Here is a 24538-nt window from a genome sequence, read left to right on the forward strand (position 1 = left end):
TTAGCAAGTCACTTTCCCACCAAAATCCAGCTCAAACACATCCTCTTTCTTCTCCACTGCTTCCATCTTGTCTCAGTCACCACTGGTTTCACGTGGCCAACTATAGCAGCCTACTAAATGATCCCTCAATTTCTGTACCTACCAGAGTAATCTTTCTGTATATGAGACCCTATCACTCCTGTATTTAATATGCCCCACTGGCTTCCCACTGTACTTCAAGTAAAAAAACAAATTCCTCATTTGGCCCATCACAGGCCCTGTATCATCTGGTCCTTCCCAACCTCTTACTTCACTCTTTCCCTAACTCTCTACCCTGTAGTCATGAGAACCTTTTCAAAGAAGTTCCTTCCTGCTTCAAGTCCTGGGTCTTTGCCATTCCATCTAGCTAAAATATTCTTCTCCCAGAATTTCACAGGCCTAGGTCTTCCTAATCATTCATATCTTAGATCAAATGCCCACACTGAGGTTTTCTCTAACTATCCTATTTAATGTAGCTACTCCCTGCAATTACTATCTAGCCCATTACCCTCCTTCATTTTCTTCATTGTACTTCTAACTTCCAGAAATTATCAATTTGTTCCACTTTTCCTAAGTAAAGCATAAGCTCCATGAGAGCAAGAACCTCCCCCAAACCATCCTTATCTTTTCTACCTTTTTATCTAAAAAAAAGCAGTGTTTGGCACATGGCAGAATCCATTTAATAAATGAATGCTGTGGAACAGACATGCAAAGGAAAAGCTCTGGAAGCATACACAGCAATATGTTAACCACGGTTGTCTCTAGGGGAATAGGAATATATGTATTCTTTAGTTTGATGAAGTGTGCATATATTTCTTATTTTTTACAATGAGCATTGTTATAGGAAGACATTAATATAAGAAAACAATAAATATATTAATATGGAATTTTTCACAGCTTCAGTATTTTTTTTTTTCACTTCTTAACAATTTTTAGTCAATTAGCTGAAAATCCTTTTTGTTAAGTACTATACTGCAAACAGGTCAAAAATGGATGCTTGAAGTTTGTACTTGTGCTTTTTTGTATATGTTTACATATTGTTTTTTACACATTGCAAATATTATTTTGTAATAAGCATAATTTTTCAAACTAATTTTCATTGCCAAATAATCAGGCTATTTCCAGCAAATCCCCTATTGCTGAACATTTATGCTTTTCTCTGACTTCTTGCAATTCATAAGCATATTTGAAGCCACAGGTGTAGATAAAATCATTCTGGAAAGAAACTAGCTTGCAAAGAAAGACCAAGGACAAAACCCTGGGGAAGATCTCGGGTTCATGAGAGAGGGAAGGAAGCTACTCAAAAAGAGTTCCAGGAGCTATCAGAGCCTTACTTTTGCCCTGGGTGCAGGGCTGTGTACTGGTCTTCAGGGAACTCTCACACTTGCTCTGAATTTCACATTGAATTTGGCAACCATCTGGTTTCACTGTTACAGTTTTTCTTCCTCTCTCCCTTTCCACTTTGCTACAGAAATTTTGATAGTCTCATCTTAACCCAGCATCAAGGATAAGAATGAGAGGTCAAAACACTTCAAGGGGACTCTTTTCAGTGGCTTTAGGCAACTAGCAAGAGAGCAGGAGACCAGGGTTGGTCCCTTCGCCAAACACATGCAACAGGACAGGAAAAATACTTAGATAATCTGGCAGGATGGGAGTGTATACATCTTTTATAAAACAGCATCTTCATGAACAACTAAAATCAAATATAAATACTTTAATAGAGAAATGTAAGAGGTACAAGAAAAATATGTATTCATGGTGCTCTACATGAGCACAACTTTGGACCTCAGAAAAACAGAAATCAAAGGAGAGAGTGCCTTTATCCCTTCCCTGGATACAGGGAGCAGGCATGATCACCATCATTACCAACTTTTTAGAAAGTCCCAGGAAATTGGCCATACTATTTAGAAAAATGACCCTAAAGTCTCAATGCAAATTGAAGACTCAGAGGAAGCTCTTTCACTCATCCTAGGTTAGGACCAGTTCCAAAAAGGCTTTAGAAGTTGCTACAGACAAGGTGAATCCTAAGGCAACACTGTAAGACCAGAAGGAAGCCTGTCTGGAGAGGCATGTGAAGGAAGCTTGTGTCTCTTCCTCCCCAGCCTAGTTCTAACTGGTCCTACCCTATGGATCCTTCCGCTCGACAGCAGTTTAGTGGAGATGCAAACAGAGCACAAGTCTACTTTATTTAGCCTGTGTCTTCCAGTTCGATAAAATAGCCCATACAACTTCAAAAACAATACCAATTAGAAATAACAGGTTGACCAGGCCAGCACTCACATGAGGTGACATGCTGAAGTTCCAAAAGGAGAGTCTTTGGGAAACAGCAGAAGATGACCTGGGTGTCATCAAGACCCAGGTTGCTGTTCTGGCCCTGTCAGTTATCAGCTGCTGAAAACGGGCATGTCACCTCACCTCTCAAAGGCTCAATTTCCTCATCCATAAAACGAAGGTAGGAATCCTTAACTTGTAAACTCTGGGAATATTACAGATAGATGTCAAATGCCTAGCATGGTAGCTGGTACATAAGAGATGGCTGGCACTGTACATCAGGTTCTAAGGAATGGCATTCTCATATAGATCCTCCTGCAGACACATTTCTATCAGTCACATGGTCAACCTGTTTCCCATATCCATATAAGAACATCCAAGGGAAACATTCAATCACTGTCAAGTGAATGAAAGTAAAAGAAACAAAAAGTTATCATTGCAAACCTAAGTCTATAAAGTCTTAGACACAATATTTGAAGTCAAATAACCTTTTAATTAAAATCATTTATTTTATTATCTATGTAGTTCTTGAGAAAATAATGGGATGGTCAAAAATAATTCAGAATACAGTCTCAATTTTGGAAATTAAGTATTGATAAAGAAATGCTACAAAAGTACTATGTTGACTTGAGAGCAGTAAAAACAAAAAAGGGTGGTGAAACAAAGATTTAATAAACTAGAATAAGAAGGCTGTAAGAAAGGAGTTTCTAGTATTTCCTATGTCTGAACTATTTTTCAGTTTAAGTTGTAAAAAGCTGCTAGTGTCCTTCTGTGGAAATCAATACTCTCCACAGTAATCTGTATGCAGTCCATGAGGCGGGTGGCAAGCTCACATGTGAAGCAGGCCCCCAGGGAGAGTGTCTGCAGAGGAATATTAATAAAATGACTTGTTCAGAGTCATACAGAACAAACTCAGAAAAGCACATCTAATAGTTGGACAAAGTACCTCAAGTCCAAATGCATTTCCAGACTCTAGGATTAAACTGGGTCCCTATAAGATTTTCTGGAGCTGCTCACCCAGTCCAGAGCTGCATGATTTAAGTAGTACCTGCAAGTGCCCAGTAGGCGGTGCCCACACATTCATTAAGCAAGACAAAGGCCACCAGCGACATCCCTCCATTCATCATGCCCACCAGGAAGCGAGTTATTGCAAAGAACTCATATGAGGGGGAAAATCCATTTGCAATTGCAAATAAGATGTCAAGAGCAAAACCTAGAAAGAGAGAACAATATTCAATAATCCAGAGGCAAAATAGCATTTGATCAAAGTAATAAATTATATTCATTAGCTTATAAAATAAACGTTTGTAAACTTAAATTTTCTGAGCTGGTTTTTTTTTTTTTTTTTTTTTTTTTTTTGAGATGGAGACTCGCTCTGTCGCCTAGGCTGGAGTGCAGTGGTGTGATCTTGGCTCACTGCAAGGTCCGCCTCATGGGTTCACACCATTCTCCTGCCTCAGCCTCCCGAGTAGCTGGGACTACAGGCACCCGCCACCATGCCTGGTTAATTTTTTTTTTTTTTTTGTATTTTTTAGTAGAGATGGGGTTTCACCGTGTTAGCCAGGATGGTCTCGATCTCCTGACCTCGTGATCTAACCGCCTCGGTCTCCCAAAGTACTGGGATTACAGGCATGAGCCACCATGCCTGGCCAGCTGTTTTTTTTGTTTTTGTTTTTGTTTTTTTTTTTTAATAGCTTCTCTTGGAAACTATTTTTTTAAAAAAACATAAGGTTTACTTTATTACATGATTTCTGTCAATCACAGACAGTTTTCAATTATTCACAATAATGCTGGAAAATGAAAAATCCTTGCTCATACTCAGCTTGTCAAGAGCACTAGGCCAAGTTCTGTAGGGCTCGTTTGAAATGAATCAACACAGAGAGATATAAGGAAATGGGCCTAGTACACTGTCACAGTCTCTTACTTCTCTCCTTAGCAACATGGCATAAACTAAAATTGGGGGTTTGCAGAAAGCACCATCACCTATGAAAGGTTTATAAGACAAATATCTGACTTTAACTAGGTGGGCTAGTAACTTAAAAGTGCCTGGCCAGAAGCAACTCGAGCTGCAGTTTGGCCTCTTGCCAGGGTAATAAAGATCAGTTCTGTGTCCATATCCCAATTCCTGGAGACCCTTAAGGAAATAGTCCCCTTATTATTTCCCTAAGAATCTTAGAGAAATAAACCCTCTCATCCAGTTTACAAATACTCTAATAGATTACCTGTGAGATAGACTTTTTTCCTTCCAAAGCGATCTGAAAGCTGACCAAAAGAGATAACTCCAACAAATACACCACTGAAGAAAAAAGAGCTTGCTGCACTGACTTTGTAGGATCTGTTGGCAATTAAAAACCACTAGAGGAAGATAAAACAAAAGAGAGACATGTAGGATTGAGTTAGCTATTAAAAAACCAAATGTGCAACAAAAACTTGTGCACCAGAATTTCTATACTGCACGATCCACTATTAACCAGAATTCAGCAGAATTTGTCTATCTCAGACAACATCCAATGAGATTTTATCTTCAGAAACGCTAGAAATCACTATTATTATGATGCACTCCCATAGTACTCTATACATACCTTATTACAGAATTGAACACAGTGTATAATAGCTAATTACTTATGCATCTATTGACTATGTCCCTCATCCCAAGGCTCTGTGTTTCTCGAGAGGAGCCTTGTCCCATTTATTTCCATTCTCTGATGCCTAATACACTATATGACATATATGAAGCAATAAATACATGAACTTTTTGTCCAATAGGCTTGTGAGTTTAAAATCCCTTGAGTATTTTTCCTCAAAAAGATTAAACACAGAATTACCACATGATCTGGCAATTCCATTTCCAGGCATATTCCCAAAAGAACTAAAAGCAGGGACATGAAGAGATATTTGTACACCCATGTTCATAGCAGCTGTATTTGCAATAGCTAAAGGTGGAAACCACCTGTGTCTATCAACGGATGAATGAATAAACAAAATGTGGTATACATGTACAGTGGAATATTCCTCAGCTTTAAGAAGGAATGAGAGAACAGGCAGAGATTTGTTAAAGGATACAAAATTACAGCTAGATAGAAGGAATAGGTTCTAGTGTCCATATCATTGTAGGATGACTATAGCTAACAACAATATATAGCTTCAAATAGCTAGAAGGAGGATATCAAATGTTCCCAATACAAACAAATGATAAATATTTGAGATGACAGAAATGCTAATTACCCTGATTTGATCACTATACATTGTATGTATTAAAACATCACCATGTAGCTCATATAATTATTATGTCAATAAAATTTTAAAAATAAAAAGGAACAAAATTCTGATTCACGCTACAACCTAAACTCTGAAGACATTATGCTGTATGAAATAAGGCAGACACAGAAACACAAATATAGTATGATTCTATTTACATGAGGTACCTGGAATAGTCAACTTCATACAGACAGAAAACAGAATGGTGGTTACCAGGGGCCAGAAGGAGCGAGGAACAGGGAATTATTGTGTAATGGAACAGAGTTTCAGTTTGGAATGTTGAAAACATCCTGCAGATGAATAGTGGTAATGGTTACACAACTATGTGAATGTATGTAAGGCATCTGAAACTATACACTTAAATGTGATTAAAATGGTAAATTTTATATCACGTATATTTATGACAAAAGAAACTCCTTTAGTGTCTTCTACTTTAGGGAAACCTAGGAACTTAAAGAGAAAGTGACCATTCTCTGCTTAAAACACCACTATCTCAAGTCTTGCCTAGTGATGTGTTAAAGATGATATTTGGTTATAACAATAAAAGTGAACCCATGTCACAGAATAACCTCAGAGAACCAAGAGACCACTCATCCTTCCTCTTCCCAGTCCCCTTCGCTACAGTCAGTGATGATAGGTGTGTGAAGGGCCCCTCCTCCTCAAGAACTTGCAAGAAAGAATCCTCAGTTGCTCTCTCCACTTTTCAGATCACTCCCTTCTGATGCTTCCACAACCAGTCCTCATGGCTCAAAGTACATCTAACTTCTCTCCTTCCCTCCTAGTCTTGTAACACTGGATTGATAAAGGTCTTGACAAGACAACTTCTGGACATCTCTATTCAAAACTACCCACCAAAAAGACTCAGGAATTGGGAAAAACCGATGAGAATAATGTCCCCTCACTAATGTGTGCTTTACTTCTGAATTCCATTCTTCACATGCAATTCTTAACAAGGTAGATTAGCTGGCTTTCCTAGCCCTTCTTGGATTTACTTTTTCTTTCTTTTTTTTCTTTTCTTTTCTTTTTTGGTAGGGTTTCGCTCTGTTGCGCAGGCTGGAGTGCTGTGGTGCCATCACAGCTCATTGCAGCCTTGACCCCCCAGCCTCAAGCAATCTTCTTGCCTCAGCCTCCCAAGTAGCTGGGACTGGAGGGAGTCACTTTAAATAGGTGGTTCAGGGGAGGATTCTTGCGGGAGGTAACATTTGCGACCTGGATGATGACAAGTAACCAACTACAAAAAAACTCTTTGGGGAATACGATAATAATTGCAGTGGCCCCAGGTGAAAACACACCAGTGTATCTCTAGTGGAGGTGGCATGAAATTAGGCCAGCGAAGCAGATGGGCATCAGGTCATGCAGGGTCAGGCCAAGGCAAGGAGCTGAAAGATTTTATTCTCGTGCAAATAACGAATATTGAATTACTGGGTTTATGTTTCTAAAGATCACTCTGGCCACTTTATGAGAATGCAATATGATAGGAAAGAGTGGAAGCAGGGGAGTTACAGTAATCATTTAGGAGATAATGATGGCTTGGATGAAGGTGGAAACTAGTGATGGAGAGAACTGAATGGACTTGGGATGTATTTTGAAGGCAGGACTGTCAGATGTTGTGATGATGTGTTGTAGTAGGAGTAGAAAGGAAAGGAAGAATCGCCTAAGTTGTTCATTTTAGCCACTCTCTGGGTGGTTGTGACATTTATCGAGATAGAGAAGGGTGCAAGAGGTGTTAGGTACATGGTAGGAATTCAAGAGTTCTGTGTGAACAAGCTCAGACAGAACATGCCTATAAAACATCCAAGTAGAGATGTCAAGCAGGCATCTGGCTGGGAGTGCAGCTCATGGGAAAGGTTATGAAGGTTTATGAAATTACAGATACAGGCTGGGTGCAGATGCTACGCCTGTATCCCAGCACTTTGGGAAGCTGAGGCCGGTGGACTGCTTGAGCCCAGGGGTTCAAGAGCAGCCCGGGCAACATGGCGAAACAAGGTCTATACAAAACACACAAAAATTAGCTGGGTGTGGTGGTGCACACCTGTAGTCCCAGCTACTCTGGAGGCTGAGGTGGGAGAACTGATTGAGCCTGGGAGGTTGAGGCTACAGTGAGCCATTATCGTGGCACTGCACTCCAGCCTGGACAACAGAGTGAGACCCTGTCAAAAGAGATGAGAGAAGAGGGGAGGGGAGGGGAGGGATGGAAGAGAAGAGAAGAGAAGAAAAGGAAAGAAGCAAAGAGAGAAGAATAGAGAGAAAGAAGGAGAGAAAGAAAAAAAAGGAAAAGAAAAAGAAAAGAGAAAGAAAGTTTCAAATAAAAGACTAAAAGAGCTGCAGTATTTGAAGAAAAAACTTTGTTTTGTAAAAAAAAGAATTTATTTTGTAACATGGATAGTTCTGTGGTAGAATTTTCGACTCATGAGGAATGCCTACAGTAACATTTCACCAGGTCTAAAAACAGATCAGTATGAGATATCAGGTTGTCCTAGAAAAGACAGGACTGTATCTGTCACAGGGAGATTCCTTCTTTTACAATGGCCAATATACACAGCTTAATTGTACTTGTTCTTAATACCTTGAAATTCAAACACTGGCTTTTTTTTTTTTTAATGTTCTTAGTGTTTGTTTTGGTGTTTTCATGCTTTTAAAATCTGGCCTGCAACTTTAGTCTTCATTAACCTGCACCTCAAGTTTTGCTAGTCTGTTTACATGTTACAAGATCAATATCTTGGCCTATTTTATTGATTAAACACAAAAGTGATCTGTTTTGTGTTTAATCACTAAAAAATGGCCAATTTGAAAACTCCATAATCAACTATTCTGTTGCCTCATTTGCTGAACTTCTCAAATCCATGGAAAAGGGTACAATACTATCCTTACAAGTGGATAGCTGTCAACTTTTGTGGAAGTTTAGGAAGAAGTAGCCCAAGGGATGTTTGAGCAGCAAATACCAAATTCTGATTCTCAGGCTGCCATTTCCAAGTGTCAAAGTAATTGCTAGTAATTTTTCTTCATGTCAATGCTAGTTGGGCTCATGCATCTCTCTATTACTGTTGGAATACATGCAGGAACTGACAGAAAAATGGAAAGACAGATTTTTCAAAAGCAAATTAGAGAATGTGAAGCTGGAACCCAGATCTCCCTGACAGATCCTGGTGAACTGGGGATGGCTGACACAGGGATGCCAACTCACAGATTCAGAACAATGGGTTGACAACCAGCCCTCCACATCCTTCATCTCCCAACATGTGAGATCTTGGTTTAAATGTTTTGTTTTGCCCAATTTTAAAAACTTTTCAAGTATTGTTGATATATTGATCACATACCTACTGTGTGATCTAAGGAGTTTTATTTTCTCAAAGCCCAGACAACATAAACTAGGATATTGATTCCTACAGTATTTAGAAAATGTATTGGCGTAATCTATACTTAAAGTTTTCGCTCACCAGACTAGACTCAATTGCTAGCTCATTTTCTTCCCCCTTTGGTCAATACTTAGTACTACGGTAAAACCCAAACCAGGATATTACCAGGCCATTTTAAGCTAAACTGTAATAAACCTAAATATGATACATGTGGGTCTCAAGAAATGTGTTTTTATGAGTCTTTAGATTTTAAAAATCACTAATTTATAAGTCATTCAAACCCTGTTGACTAGAGATTATTAAGGTGATGAATTTCCTATTATTTTTTGTTAATAACAAGCCACATTCTAAAGCCAAAGAAAGAATGTTTTTTTTTTACGTTAAGGTACTTCAAATTGAAAAATCATTTGCAAATTGAAAAAAGTAGGAAATCTACTTTTCTTTTCCCATACATTAACAGAAAAGAAGACTATAAAGACAAAATACTTTCAGTCTCTCAGGTTGACTTACATCTACTTCTGTTTTAAAACCAGCATCTGTATTTTTGTTCTTATGCACTAAATTGAGTTGAGCATTCAATATACTCTATTTTCAAAAAGGATTTGAGGGGCACAGCACTACAAGCACTCGTATAATCATTCACTCATCTAAAAAAAGTGGACCTGAGAGAAAATCAGGCACAACTGGGGGTAGAACCAAGAGTAGGTGCCTCTAATATAAAAGACGAAAGGAACATAAATATGGCAAATACAGGCATGAGCACCGAGCCAGGGCTAGGCGGTGCCTTCCAGTTCCTAAAGAGGAAAAAAGCTAGGTGAACAGAAGTGAAGGGGGTTGAGACAGAGACACTCTTGGCTGGGTACTAATGAAACATTTGGAGGTTTCTTTTTTTGGTATTTATATTCTTACTGCTTAGATGCTGAGAATAAATGGCACGTCCTGAAAAGGGATAAAGTACTGGCGTACATCAAGAAAAGTTACTTTAGCTGCAATACAGAGAACGGAATGGAGGTAGCAAGCATGGGAGTGGGAAGATCCATCAAAGGCCATTACAACCATGCAGGCCGGAATGGCAGACTTCCAGAAGAGAAAGGATTCATGCAGGATATAGATGCCTGGAATTCAGAGGTAAGATCTGGTGTGAGTCATCCATGAACAGGTATTATCTGAAGCCACTAGGATGTATTAGGTCAACCACAGACTGAGTGAAGCTTGAAGATAAATTTCAAAGGAAGCAATCAAATGTATCTTTAGCACTTCTCTTAAAATCGTAAAACCTTAAGCTTTATGGACATGTCACAAATCAAATACATCATTTTCCTGAAATACAAATATAATCTGAAAAAATAAAATATTGCTTTAAAATGGACCACATGCTTATGTAATCCCCAAAACAAAATTAACATCTGTGTAATGAAACAATGTATATCAAAGCTATGTCAAAGAGGAAGGCTGCCATACCTTATAACCACATAACTAATAACCAACCAACTTTCACATAATACTCTCTCCTCATCCTCAACAGCCAGCCTGTGGTATGTAAATTACAATATATTGGCTAAAGACTTTCTATTTTTTCACCCTCAGCATGTGTTCCATTCAGGAAGCTATGGAAAAATTCAACTGAGTACTAGACGGAATACTAGAAATAAGGGGTCCTTTTGACTTAGACAGGGTAACAGAATCAGATGTCACTAGAAAGGAGGGGAAAGGAAGAAAAGGAAGGTTGCATGTCGAGCATGAAGTGAGGGTTATGCCCTGTGTGCTTGGGGAACAACAGGGAAAAGGCTGGGGGTGAGGAAGAAGAGAATATAGATGCCCCTTGACTTAAGATAGGGCTGCCCAGCCCCCATGGTAAGTTGAAAATACAGTAAGTTGAAAATGCATTTAATGCATCTAACCTACTGAACATCATACTCATAGCCTACATTAAATGTGCTCCAAACACATTATCCTACAGTTGGATCAAGTCATCTAACACAAAGCTGATTTTATAATAAAGTGCTGACTACCTCACATAATTTATTGAATACAGGAGAGCACTGCAGAGAATAATATCTTGTTTGCCCTCAAGGTCACGTGGCTGACTGGGAGCTGCTGCTGATGGGGCGCTGCCCAGCATTATGAAAGAGGATCCTCCCACACTTGTTACTAGCCCAGGAAATGATCAAAATTTAAAACCGGAAGTACAGTTTCCACTGAACACTTATCACTTTTGCACTATCATAAAGTCAAAAAATCACAGGTCAAGCCACCCTAAGTTGAGGACCACCTATAATGTGTTTTAAAATCAACTGCCAAAGTGGTTATTTTCACATTTGGCTGATCTGTTGTTTCAGGGTGCATCTTACTCCACAGTGTGCCTTTTAAATATAAATACCTAATAAGTTTCCATTTTTCAATTGACTTGTATCATTTACACTTACTGCTTGACATCCTGGTGTACCCATATGACACAAACAAGCCATCTCTAGGTTTCTTTCTTTTCCTTCCTCCACCGAATAGTCCCGTGCTGTTATTATTATCCTTCCCTACTGTATTAGAGCACAGCGATCAGGAGATGTGTCTTTTTTTTTCTTTTTAAGAGACAGGGTCTTGTTTTGTCGCCCAGGCTAATCCATGAACTAGGAGATGTTTCTTAAGTTGATCATGAACATTAGGAAGACCAAAGAGTAAGAAGGACCTCTATCATACTGACTCCGAGAACTGGGACACACATGCAGCTTCTACTCTGAGCAACTTCTCCTTGGCTCTACAAATGTGATAAATTTGTCTGCTTCGGTTTTCTCCTGTGACCTAAATAGCCCATTGTAGGTTTTTTACTTCTTCTTCTAATTTATAGTGACATTTCATGGAGTAATAGTTGAAAAACATGCTATAACCACAAATCACTCTAATGAAGGGAGAAGTGAATGGTAAATAAAAAATCATTTACACCAAGCTTTTACAAGTAGTGGGTCATTTCCCTCCCCCAAGTGGGCTTTGCCCTTTCTTGCCCTCCTTGTTTTGGCTCAGGGCGGGTGACTGACTCTGCATCACCCACAGATGAATAATGTAGGACCACTGTCTTGCAGAAGTCTAGGTAAGGGTATGGTTACCCAAAGAAAAGCAAACAGATTTTTCATTCCACTTTTGCCATGAAGCATGACACCTGCCAAAAAGATCACTCTCAGTACGCACTGTGCCCTCCTCTCCCCATTCCCCACTTGCACCTCTACCTCCTCCCCCGTGAACTACTCATTCTCCATGACAAGTCTCATCTGACTTACCCTAGTGGAGCTTACCACTCTCTCCTTTCTGCCACATCACCATATTTTTGCTTTACGATAATGCATGGTGAAGTGTGTCCATTTGTCTCTCCTCTATGATGCTGTGAGCTTCTTAAGGGTACATTTGTATCCCCCGTGGTAACCTTACAGTGTCTGTCAGCACTAATTAAATATTTGCTGAATTATTTATGTAAGAAGAGTAAGTGCCATCGTCTTATAGGCATCTTCACACACAATATCTCCAGGTCATGACTTTAAGCATCAGGTTGTGAGTTTATGGGCATACAGGAAACTACATAATTGGTAATCATTTCCTTGGAGTCACCGAATGCCATTCTCTTGAAAAGAAGTGTAGACAGATTTAGAATTTGAGGGGTTTCCTTTCTTCTTATAGCCAATCTGAGAGGAGCTAGAATACTTTGGTTTTATCTTTAGTCCCTGAAAGCACTTTATTTGGTCCACAAATATCCCCACTGAGAGAAGCATATACGATCATGCAAGGATAAGAAATGTGCCATGGATGACTCATAGCCTATCAAGGAACCTGCAAGACAGGCAGGGGCTGTGGTGGGTTAGAGAGCGGTACCTAGCCCCTCAGCTAGCTGTTGTATCCCTTTTAAAAGGCAGACTTGTTCAGGGCCCCACATAGTTCACTAGTCCCAACACAGCCTTCTCTGAAAGGAGGACACACCACATGACTATTTGGGGCATAGCCCACCTAATCATAAAGAAAAGGAAGACAAAGGGCAGGTCACCCTGGCTGTCCAGGCAGGTCAACCAAAATGGCAAACAAGACTGGGCACGTGCCTCTTGATTGAGCCTCTTGTTGCTGGAGGTCGTGCTTTGATGAAAACCAAGTCATATTATAACTGCCACGGCCCTACCCAGACTCCCGACTTGTCAGTATTTCAAGGCTGCAGGGACGAAGCCAACAGCAGCTTCCTAGGACCCCTGCAGCAAATCCATGAAGGCTCTATACAATCAGAGAACTGCTATGGTCTCCTGTGAAAAATTCTGAACGGCTCTGATAACAATTCCAACCAAACTTCAGCCCTTCCCTGGCCCATATTTAAAATAAAAATAATTACAACTCTGTACATGAAAATCTAACTTCAGGAGAAAATCAGGTAATCAGAGGCCTCCTGTGACTAGGGAGTACTTGGACAGGGTATTTCAGGAACAGTTTCATGGTGATTAACTAACTTGCTTCATCTCAATGTAGTTGTCACTCTGAATTACCACTTAATGGGTGAAGTGTGCAGGCTATAACAATCAGTAGTACAGGCGTAAGGAAGCAAGACATTAAAAAAAATTAGCCCCTAAAGCAATTAATTGCAGTGAATTTTTCAAATAGTTTTAATACTCTGTCTTTTGACCCCAGGGTATGGCTTGGGGAAAATACATTAATCTCAAGATAATAGCCAGTCAATTTCAGCTCTTCAATATCCACAGTGATATTAAGAATTCCAACCTTACACTTTTTGGTTGCAAACATTAATTAAGCATGATAATTGTGTGTCTCCGTGATATTTGGTGCTTTCTGAATGAGTCAGAGCTCAGGGAATAATCTGAATACAGCAGACAGCAATTTGCTACATAAATTTGCTCCAATAGCTATTAGCTCATTTTAGAATAGTCAAGACTCCTAGATTAGAGTTTTGCATTAAATACCAAGTTAATCACATCTACCTAACCTTTTATTTGCCCTTCCCAAAAACCCTTCTAAAGAAACTTCTGCAAGGCCTGACGCAAGTGTAATAAGGTGCAGGGTGGATGTTAAAAAATGTGTGTTTTTAACACAGTATCTTTAAACTATAGAGTTTCGTAGAATCTCTCTTAATAATTATCTTCCAAAATTTTATGTGATGGGTCAACAGGACTTCGTATTTGTTCTTTAACTTTGATTTCAGACAAGAGTATTTCAATATGAACCAAATATTACCCATACACGACAGATTATATATTAAGGATATTCACCAACTTAGTGACATGTTTAGGTGCCAGTTTCAGTACTCCTTTAGAGATTTGCAGGGGCAAGTGAGAGTCTAGTGAGGTCACTGAAATTGATTTAATGCTAAGAAATTAAGTGGAAGGTTTAGTTTGGCACTGCACTTCACCGTAATAAGGATGAACTCTACGCAGTGCAGAGACTAGTGGCTCCTCAAGGACACCAGCTAAAGAGTGACTGATGCCAACATGCTGCCTGGTGCTGCTGGCCTTGGCTGCCCCTTGATCACCATTCACGTTATTCTCCATTCTGCTGCTGTCTCTCCATTGATTCCTATCATTTTGTTTGAAAGCAGCAGCAGGAAACTTTCAAGCCACCTATACCACACCAGCATTCAGAACAGCACCCAGACCAGGCTCTAAAGCACAAAGCAGAAGTACAGTGCGTGAACTCACAAATAATTCACACTCTGAACGGTGGGATGGGGGCACACAGCACAGACACTTCATTGGTACCTCAATATAAAGGACTTCAGGAAAAACAAGAGATTCTGTGTTAAACATGTGAAACAGAAGAGGCCTTTGTTAGGTCTCCCTGAATCTATTCAGAGAGGAAAGACATGGTGAATGTCACTGGGGCAGGTGGTTGTGGGGCTCTGAGAATACAGTGAACTGCTGAGAGCATGAGACTTAACTATTGTCCATTCTATTTAATTCTCCTTTGTTATTTTTTGTTCTATTAGGAAACATGTACATTTATTTGAGCTTGACCAGCAATAAAGCTTAATGTAATCATTACTACTTCTACCGTACTTGAGTGGGTTTTGTGGGAGTGGAACACTGGCCAGGCTCCTCATTAGTCTGACACACATGCCCCAGGTCACGTCGCCTTGTAGAAGGCAGATGCTGACACCACTCACAGATGGGCTGCCTGCCTGGCCTCCTTCCTGCTGCTGGCCCATGCCACAGTGGCCAGGCTTGTTTACTAACTGTGGGGCACTGAGGAGGTCACCCAGCTACTCTGAGCCCATGTCTTCTTCCCTTTTCAATTAGCAGGCTAATATTATTGCTTTCCCTTCTCCCCTAGAATTCACTCTGTCCAAAGCACTCTCAAGCAGTGACTGCGAGCATCTTATTTAGCTTTCAGTCCAATGTGTTGGGAAAGAAATGAAACTTTTTATATAAGGAATGTGAGCCCTCCCTAAATTATCGGGCCCAGAGAGGCATTGGAATGAAGCAGCAGTCATGTCCCCATCTCCCCTTGAGCCAAGTATCATCTCTTGAAGCTGCTTGCTATGTGGACTCTAGATTGACGGCACTGGTAGCTATACATTAACCTCACAATGCTGCACACTGGACACCATAATCCCTACTCTACAGTTCAACATAGACAACATATACTCTATAGTTCACCAATATACAGCCAATTGGTGATCAATGTTATTTATGCAAACTAATGAAAACTCCTAACAAACAACCTTGTATTCACCCACTCCTTTTTCCTCTTTTTGCCTTTAAAAGATTACTTGCAACAAAGATCGAAAAGGGCACTTCCAACCGTAAGCAGGAAGTGTTTCCTGGGCAGCTATCCTCACCCTGGCTCAAAGAAACTCTTTAAAATTATATTTTGTGCCTCAGTTTCTTCCTTTAGGTCGATATTTCGTGCCCCATACACTATCTCCCCATGGTCACTGTGCTAACCTCAAATCCTATTTCATGCCCCATACACTATCTCCCCACGGCCACTGTGCTAACCGTTCTCAAATCTGCCAAGGCATACTCCTATTGGCTCTTCCTGTCCCTTCACTGCCAGTGAGCCACATGGCCCAGGCAGAGTCGATCTTCACCCTGTTCTCATGGACATGTTTCTGGGGCTGCCACAAATGGCTGGTGGTGGCAGAGGTGCTGAGGCCCTGGACCCTACTCCTCAGGAATGACAACAGCAAAGTATCTAGGTCTTCTAAATACTGAAATGCCAACTAAGATACCATTTAAAACTAAAGGCTTCTATTCTTTTTTGTTTATTAAAAAAGCTTGAAAATCACTGAAGTGGAAAGAATATGAGTTCATCAAATTCCAGACTAACAGCTTATTAGGTGTATGATTTAGGGAACATTCTTTAAATTCTCTTCATCTGTTATTTCACTAATAGAGTGGGGTTGTTGGTAGGACTAAATACACAGCATCTATGGAAGGCCTCTGGCAGAGAGACTCCCATCCCAGAGTGCATTTTTAAAAAGTGGATAGCTGCCTCTTCCCTCTCTCCTATACCTACCAGACCTTGTATAAACTTATCTTCTCACCCACAAACTCAGTACAAAGTATGGAATGATTTTGTCATAGCTGAGGATCCCATGGAGGTTGTGGAGTTCTGTCCTGCTGTGTGGGTCAGCGATGCCACCTGTACTCCTCCATCAAAGACTAGGCAGGCCACGGCCACCCTTGCAAAGCACCACAAACCCACTCAGTCTGAAGCAGCCAGTTCAGCATCTGGAATACTTAAAAGATAATTCATCCCAAATCATGACCCCAGAGTTCCCAAAGAGCCCTGAGGGAGGGTGGAGGTGCCATGGGTGGCATTATGGGGATCTCATCTAACTGTGCAGCAGGGACAGCCCATGCCCTGCTCCCCATGTTGTTCTGGATACATAATGGAGCACCTGCTGGAGACTGAGGGTCACTATTTGCACAGGTAATTTGTACCTTGGAATAAACCTCTGAGGGTGGATAATTGTTTGATACCCTGGTGGGATGAGGAATATAATGTGTGCCTCTATATCATGGGAAGAAAGTACCAAGTATTTAGAAATGTATAATTATGAATAACTATAATTAAGGTGGATAATAACATATACATCCAAGTCTAAGCATCTCAGTGGCTACACATGATGGGAATGAGAAAGAGGGCAGACGAATAACACAGGAAGAGGGAGGGACACAGGGTGAGGGACGGAGGGTGAGAAACAGAAGCAGAAAGACAAACGGGGCAGAAATGATAAAGACAGACACAGGGAAAGGCAAGACAGAGAGTGAATGCAACGGACACAGAAAGAGAAACAGAAACAACAGAGAAGTAAATACAGACAGACTGAGATGAAGAGACATGGGAACAGGCAGAAACAGACATATGGACAAAATGACAGAGACAAGAGAGAGCAATAAGGACAGAAGATGGGGAGAAGAGAAGGAAAGGAGGGAGGGAGGAGATACAGAGATACAGATTGACAAAGACAGATAGCAAGAGAGACAGTGATTCATAGATGCACCCCAGTGGGCTAAGATACAAGTAACAGGAAGAAAAAGATGTAGCTACTATCACAGGTGATAAGGTGAAGGCTGTCTCAGCCCTTAATTCTTTTCCTCTGAGAGCTGCTTTAAAGATTTTCAGCACTTACCAAGGAAGCCATTTCATTCAATTTCTCCTGTTTCTAGCACTCTTTATCTTGGGAGTAGGAGCTACCCGGGTTCCCTTTGACTAATTTACCCTTCCTTCTGTCTTCTGCCTTCAGTCGGGCACTGTTTATTGTGAGGTCCTAGAAGTCAGCAGAGGAGATACAGTGGGGACCAGCTTACCCTATCCCTGTTGTCCTGGAGTGCAGGGTCTAAGAACTCTCTCTCCTTATAGCACGCCTTCTCTAACATAAGGCAGGTAGTAGTTGCTCAGTGAACACTTGTTAATAATGGTATCCCTCTGGAAATATCTAAAAGGGTTCCTAATTATAGATTAGGATACATACAGTGTGATATTCTGCATAAATGTTGCTTAGGTCAAGCTCTCACCCTGGTACCACAAGCATTCTCATCAAGATTGCATCCTCCAGTGGTGGTCAGCTGTCCTCTTCAGAAAGCCCATTCTCCAGAAGAAGCTACTAAAAGGGGTTGTCAAAAATGGGTGCTTTGCTTATTCTTGATTAAAATAGCAGCCTATTGACTAGAAATAACGAATACCAAAAGTGGGCTAACACTGGTGAAATTAAAGGCATTCAAGATACCTGGATTATGTCACTATATTAAGGGTACTCCCCACCCTTGCAGGAATTTGTGAGATAATCCAATGTATAGGTACTCTACCTATAGGGTCATGCTCTCAGTTAAAACTCCTCCTTGGTCCTGAGCCAATATGAACTCTGGAAGCTTCTTTCTCCCCAGTGCTGGCTGAGGAGTGGAGGTTGGGAGTAGGAGTGGTGGTATCAGTACCATGCCTATGGAAAATTACACTACAGGTAACTATAGGTTACCTATAGTGACCTATCATGGAAGCAGTGTTCAAAACATCTAGGAGACTAAAGAGCTAGGACTTCTCAAGCCTGCAAGACAGTTTTTTATGTGATATTTTGATTATAAGAATTTAGTTAATAAATGTATATAACGTATATGTGGCAGAACTTGGTCTGGGATTTGCTTTCATTATAATGTAGTAATAGATTTATTGGAGAGCAGATCTATAGTTCTCACTCATTTCAAAATCCTATGGAGATCCTAAGTAAAACTAGGGCTTTTTGCAGAAATGACTAATTTCATGTTTCAGGGGTGCGAGGTACAAGATGAACTTGGAATATCTTGTTATGCCAAAAATTTCTGATAGGCATATCAGAAATGATAGGCATATCAAAAGGATACAAGAGGACGCCCACTTCCAAGAAGACAAGGAGGCATGTTTTTCCTTATTCCTCCCACTAAAGATAAGAACAGAAACCAATAAAATTTAAAACTGAAAAACAATAGAGAAAAACCAATGAAACAAAATACTGGTTCTTTTAAAAGATCAATAATATTGACAAACCTCTGTAATGACTAAGAAGTAATTAAACAAGAAAAAAAGACACAAGTGTCCAATATCAGGTAATTAAAGAAGGTATATCATTTCAGACCCTGAAAATATCAAAACAATGATAAGGTAATACTATGAACAATTCTACACACATAGATTTGACAACTTAGATAAAATGGACCAATTCCTGGAAAAGTACAAACTACCACAACTCATTCAATACCAAATAGACCATTTGACAAAATAGCCCTATAACTATTAAGAAAATTGAATTCATAATTTTAAAACTCCCCAAAAGGAAATCTACAGGCCCAGATAATTTCACTGGAGAATTCCACCAAAGGCTTAAGGAATTAATAGTAACTCTACACAATCTCTTCCATAAAATATAAAAGAAGGGAACACTTTTCAATTCATTTTATAAAGCTAGTATTACTCTGATACCAAAACCAAAGATAGTCCCAAAAAAGAAAACTACAGAGCAATACTCCTCACAAATACAGAAGCAATAATCCTTATCAAAACATTAGCAAATAGAAATCAGTAATATATAAAAAGAAGCATGTACTACCCAGAGATGCAAGGCTGGTTCAATATTTGAAAAAAATCTCTGCAATCCATCATATTACAAGAAAAAGAAGAAAAATTACACAGTCATTGCAATTGATATTTGACAAAGTATCAACCTGAAAAAGTATTTGACAAAATTCAATATACATTCATAATAAAAATTCTCAAAAATATTGGAATGGGGAGGAAGAAGAGCAAGATGGCCAACTAGAACCCTCCAGCAATCATCCTCCCCACAGGAACACCAAATTGAACAACTATCCACACAAGAAAATGTTACCGAAACACCAGGGTCTTTCTCTAGGTCCTGCTGGTTACCATACAGAAAGCCAATCACTGAGACAACAAGTATTGCCAGGGAAGAAGGCTTTATTTGGGTGCTGTAGCCAAAGAGACGGGAGATCAGTCTCGAATCTGTCTCCCTGACCAACTGAAACTGGGGACTTATATAACAAGGAAGTAATGTAGCTACATGCAGGAAAACAGAAATTAGGGAGAGGTAAAGAAGCAGTCCTGATAAATGAGGGTTCTGGCCTTTCACTGTCCAGATGCAGTGACCTGCTAAGTCTCAGTTCCTTAATAATATCTGGGAGGCCTAAAGTTCAGTTACCCGAGAAAGGAACTCCGATAAGACAAACATAACTTTCTCAAGTGTTAAGAATAGAAGGGTCAATTTCTATGTTTATTCAAAAGAAACCATAAACATCAGCTCTTTGGGACAATTGGGCGAGTTTCAAAAGGACCTTCTTACGAAACAAAAATCAGGACCGATCACAGTACCCGGTTTTAACATCGCATCAAGGAAAGAGGCACCGAAGAAGGTAGGAAAGACAATCTTGAATTGCTGACACTACCCTTCCCCCATCCCGCAGAAATACCACATGGCACAGGAAGACAGAATCTGTGTGCTTGGGAAGCAGACAACACAGTGATAATGGAACTTTGCCTTAGAACTCAGTGAGGCCCTTCACACCACAAAGCAACACAGGGCAGAATTCAGCTGGTGCCCACAGAAGAAGCATTTAGATGAGCCCTAGCCAGAGAAGAATTGCCCATCCCAGTGGCCAGAACCTGAGTTCTGGCTAGCCTCACCACTGCAAGCTAAATAGCTCTGGAGTCTTCAATAAACTAGTCCTTGTGGCCTAGACTGTACTTCCTGGGCAAGTCCTGGTGCTAGGATGGGCTCAGAGTCAGTGGGCTTGGGATGCACATGATCCAGTGAGACACCAGGTTGGGTAGCCAAGGGAGTGCCTATACTGCCCCTTCTTCAATCCCAGGCAGCACAGCTCACAGCTCCAGGAAGAGAGGGAAGAGTGAGTAAAGAGGGCTTTGTCTTGCAATTTGCAAACCAGCTCAGCCACAGTAAAATAAAGCATCAAGCAGAGTCCTGATGTTCCCGTTCCAGGCCATAACTCCTGGATGACATTTCTAGACCAATCCTGCGCCAGAAGGGAACCTGCTGCCCTGAAAGGAAGGACCCAATCCTGGCAGAATTTACTACCTGCTGATTAAACAGCCCTTAGGCCTTGAATAGAATAAATATCAGTGGTAGGCGGGCAGCAGTCACCATGAGCCTTGGACAAAACCCAGTTTTATGTTGGCTTCAGGTGTGATCCAGCACATTCCCAGCTGTGGTTGCCATGGGGAGAGACTCTTTTGCTAGAAGAAAGGAGAGGCAAAGGACTTTATCTTATAACTTGGGGTTATAAGATATAAAATATTCAAAAGCTCAGCCACAGTAAAATAAAGAACCGAGCCAACTCCTAAAGTCCCTGACTACAGGCCTTGGCTCCTACATGGCATTTCTAGACCCATCCTGGGACAGAAGGGAACCCACTCCCCTGAAAGAAAAGACCCATGCCTGTCAGCTCACCACTTGCTAAGTAAAGAGCCCCTGGGCCTTGAATAAACATCAGCAGTAGCCAGGAAGTAGTTGTCACAGGCCTTGGGCGGGACCTAGTACTATGCTGACTTCATGTGTGACCCAGTACAGTCCCAGTGGTAGTGGCCAAAAGAGTGCTTATGTCACCCCTCCCCTAACTCCAGGGAGCTCAGCATGGAGAGAGGCTGTCTGTTTGGAAAACAGTAAGGGAAAAGAACAAGAGGCCCTGCCTGGTAATCCAGGAAATTCTCCCAGATCTTAACCAAGACCACCAAGGTGGTATTTCTACGAGTTTGTAAGAGTAACAGTGCTACTAGGCTTAAGGTGCTGTCTAAATGCACTTATGGCTGCAGTGACCAAAAACTTAGATTTTCAAAGCCTTCTCAAGAAAGACGAGTACAAACAAGCCCAGACTGTGAAGATTAGAATAAGTACCTAACTCTTCAATGTTCAGGCATCAACAAACATCCACAGGCATCAAGACCATCCAGGAAGACATGACCTCATCAAACAAACTAAATAAGGCACCAGTGACCAATTCTGGAGTGACAGAGATACGTGACCTTTCAGAAAGAATTCAAAAATAGCTGTTTTGAGAAAGCTCAATGAAATCCAAGATAACTCCAAAAAAGAATTCAGAATCCTATCAGATTAATCGGACAAAGAGATTGAAATAAAAGGAATCAAGCAGAAATTCTGGAACTGAAAATTTTTACTGACAAAATGAAGAATGCACCAGAATCTCTCAAGAGCAGAACTGATCGAGCAGAAGAAAGAATTAATGAGCTTAAAGACAGGCCATTGAAAATACACAGTCAGAGGAGTCAAAAGAAAAAAGAATTAAAAAATAATAAAGCATGCCTACAGGATCTAGAAAATAGCTTCAAAAGGGCAAATATAAAGAGTTATTGCCCTTAAAGAAGAAGAGAAAGACCTCAGGATAGAAAGTTTATTCAAAGAGATAATAACAGAACTTTCCAAACCTAGAGAGAAAGATATCTATAGTCAAGTACAAGAAGGTTACAGAACACCAAACACATTTAACTCAAATAAGACTACTTCAAGACATTTAATAATCAAACTCTCGAAGGTCAAGGATAAAGAAATTATTCTAAAAGCAGCAAGAGAAAAGAAAAAAAATTACATACAAAGGAGCTCCAATATGTCTGGCAGCAAATTTCTCAGTAGAAACCTAACAGACCAGGAGAGAAAGATGATATATTTAAACTGCTGAGGGAAAAAGACTTTTATCCTAGACTAGTATATCCAGTAAAAGTATCCTTGAAACATAAAAGACAAATAATGACATTCCCAGACAAAAGCTGAGGGATTTTGTCAACACCAGACCTGTCCTACAAGAAATGCTAAAGGGAGTTCTTCAATCTGAAAAAAAAGGACATTAATGAGCAATAAGAAATTACATGAAGGTACAAAACTCACTGGTAATACACAGACACAGAATATTATAACATTGTAATTGTGGTAAACTTGCATACCTTGAGTAGAAAGACTAAGAGATGAACCAATCAAAAATAATAACTACAACAACTTTGTAAGAGATAGAAAGTATAAGAAGTTATAAATAGAATCAACAAAAAGTCAAAAAGCAAGGGGATGAAGCTGAAGTGTTGACTTTTTATTCGTTTTCTCTTTGTTTGCTTGTTTTTGCAGAGTTAAGTTGTCATCGATTTAGAATAATGGGTTATAAGATGTCATTTGTAAGCTTCATGGTAACCTAAAATAAAAAAGCCTACAACAGATACACGAAAAATTTCAGCAAGAAATTAAAATATACCACCAGAGAAAATCACTTTCACAAAAAAGAAAAAGGGAAGGAAGAGAAAACCACAATACAACCAGAAAACAAATAACAAAAGGGCAGTAGTAAGTCCTTAATTATCAATAATAACATTGAATGTAAATGGACTAAACTCCAATCAAAAGATACAGAATGGCTGAATGGACTAAAAAACCAAGACCCAATGATCTGTTGCCTATAAGAAAAACTCTGTTGCCTATAAGAAAAACACTTCACCTATAAAGATACACATAGACTGAAAATAAAGCAATGGAAAAAGATATTCCACGCCAATGAAAACCAAAAAAGGGCAGGAGTAGCTATATGTATGTCAGACAAAATAGGTTTCAAGACAAAAATTATAAAAAGAAACAAAGAAGATAATTATATAATAACAAAGGGGTCAATTCAGCAGGTGGATATATGAATTAATAATATAGGCCAGATGCAATGGTACATGCCTGTAATCCTAGCACTTTGGGGAGTGGAGGCGGGCAGACTGCCTGAGCTCAAGAGTTCAAGACTAGCCTGAGCAACCCCGTGAAACACCATTTCTACTAAAATACAAAAAATGAGCTGGGCATGGTAGCACACACCTGTAGTCCCAGCTACTCAGAAGGCTGAGGCGTGAGAATGAATTGAACCAAGGAGGTGGAGGATGCAGTAAGATGAGATCATGCCACTGTACTCCAGCCTGGATGACAGAGCACGACTCTGTCTCCAGGAGAAAAAAAAAAAAAAAGGACTAAAAATGTAATGCACCCAACACTGGAGCACCCAAATATATGAAGCAAATATTATTAGGGCTAAAAAGAGAGATAAACCCCAATACAATAGTTGCTGGCGGCTTCAGCATGTCACTTTCAGCACTGGACAGGTCATCCAGAGAGAAAAATCAACAAACATTAGACTTAATCTGCACTATATACCAAATGGACCTGCATTACAGACCAAATAAATATTCACAAAATATTTCATCCAATAGCTGCAGAATATACATTCTTCCATTCTTCTCCTCAGCAAATGGATCATGTTCAAAGATAGGCCATATGTTAGCCACAAAACAAGTCTTAAAAATTTCGGCCAGGCGCGGTTGCTCAAGCCTGTAATCCCAGCACTTTGGGAGGCCGAGACGGGCGAATCACGAGGTCAGGAGATCGAGACCATCCTGGCTAACATGGTGAAACCCCGTCTCTACTAAAAAATACAAAAAACTAGCCAGGCGAGGTGGCGGGCGCCTGTAGTCCCAGCTACTCGGGAGGCTGAGGCAGGGGAATGGTGTAAACTCGGGAGGCGGAGCTTGCAGTGAGCTGAGATCTGGCCACTGCACTCCAGCCTGGAAGACAGAGCCAGACTCCATCTCAAAAAAAAAAAAAAAAAAAAAAAAAAAAAAAAAAA

General features: G+C 40.2%; 1 protein-coding gene across 5 annotated transcripts in view; it reads right to left on the reverse strand.

The window, feature by feature from the left end:
- Positions 1–24538, reverse strand: part of SLC22A15 (solute carrier family 22 member 15) — a 97125-nt gene that overhangs the window by 49383 nt on the left and 23204 nt on the right. For all 5 annotated transcript variants that reach the window (XR_005240351.2, XM_007977446.3, XM_007977444.3 and 2 more), the window contains 2 exons: positions 4512–4644; positions 3338–3502 (listed from right to left, as the gene is read on the reverse strand). Coding sequence is in view for 4 of the 5 variants with exons in the window: in XM_007977446.3 (XP_007975637.2) it covers positions 3338–3502; positions 4512–4644 (298 nt within the window). In the remaining variant the exon portion in view is untranslated. The remainder of the gene's footprint in view (positions 1–3337; positions 3503–4511; positions 4645–24538) is intronic.

The sequence above is a fragment of the Chlorocebus sabaeus genome, chromosome 20 (genome assembly GCF_047675955.1).
Source record: "Chlorocebus sabaeus isolate Y175 chromosome 20, mChlSab1.0.hap1, whole genome shotgun sequence".
Classification (NCBI taxonomy): domain Eukaryota; kingdom Metazoa; phylum Chordata; class Mammalia; order Primates; family Cercopithecidae; genus Chlorocebus; species Chlorocebus sabaeus.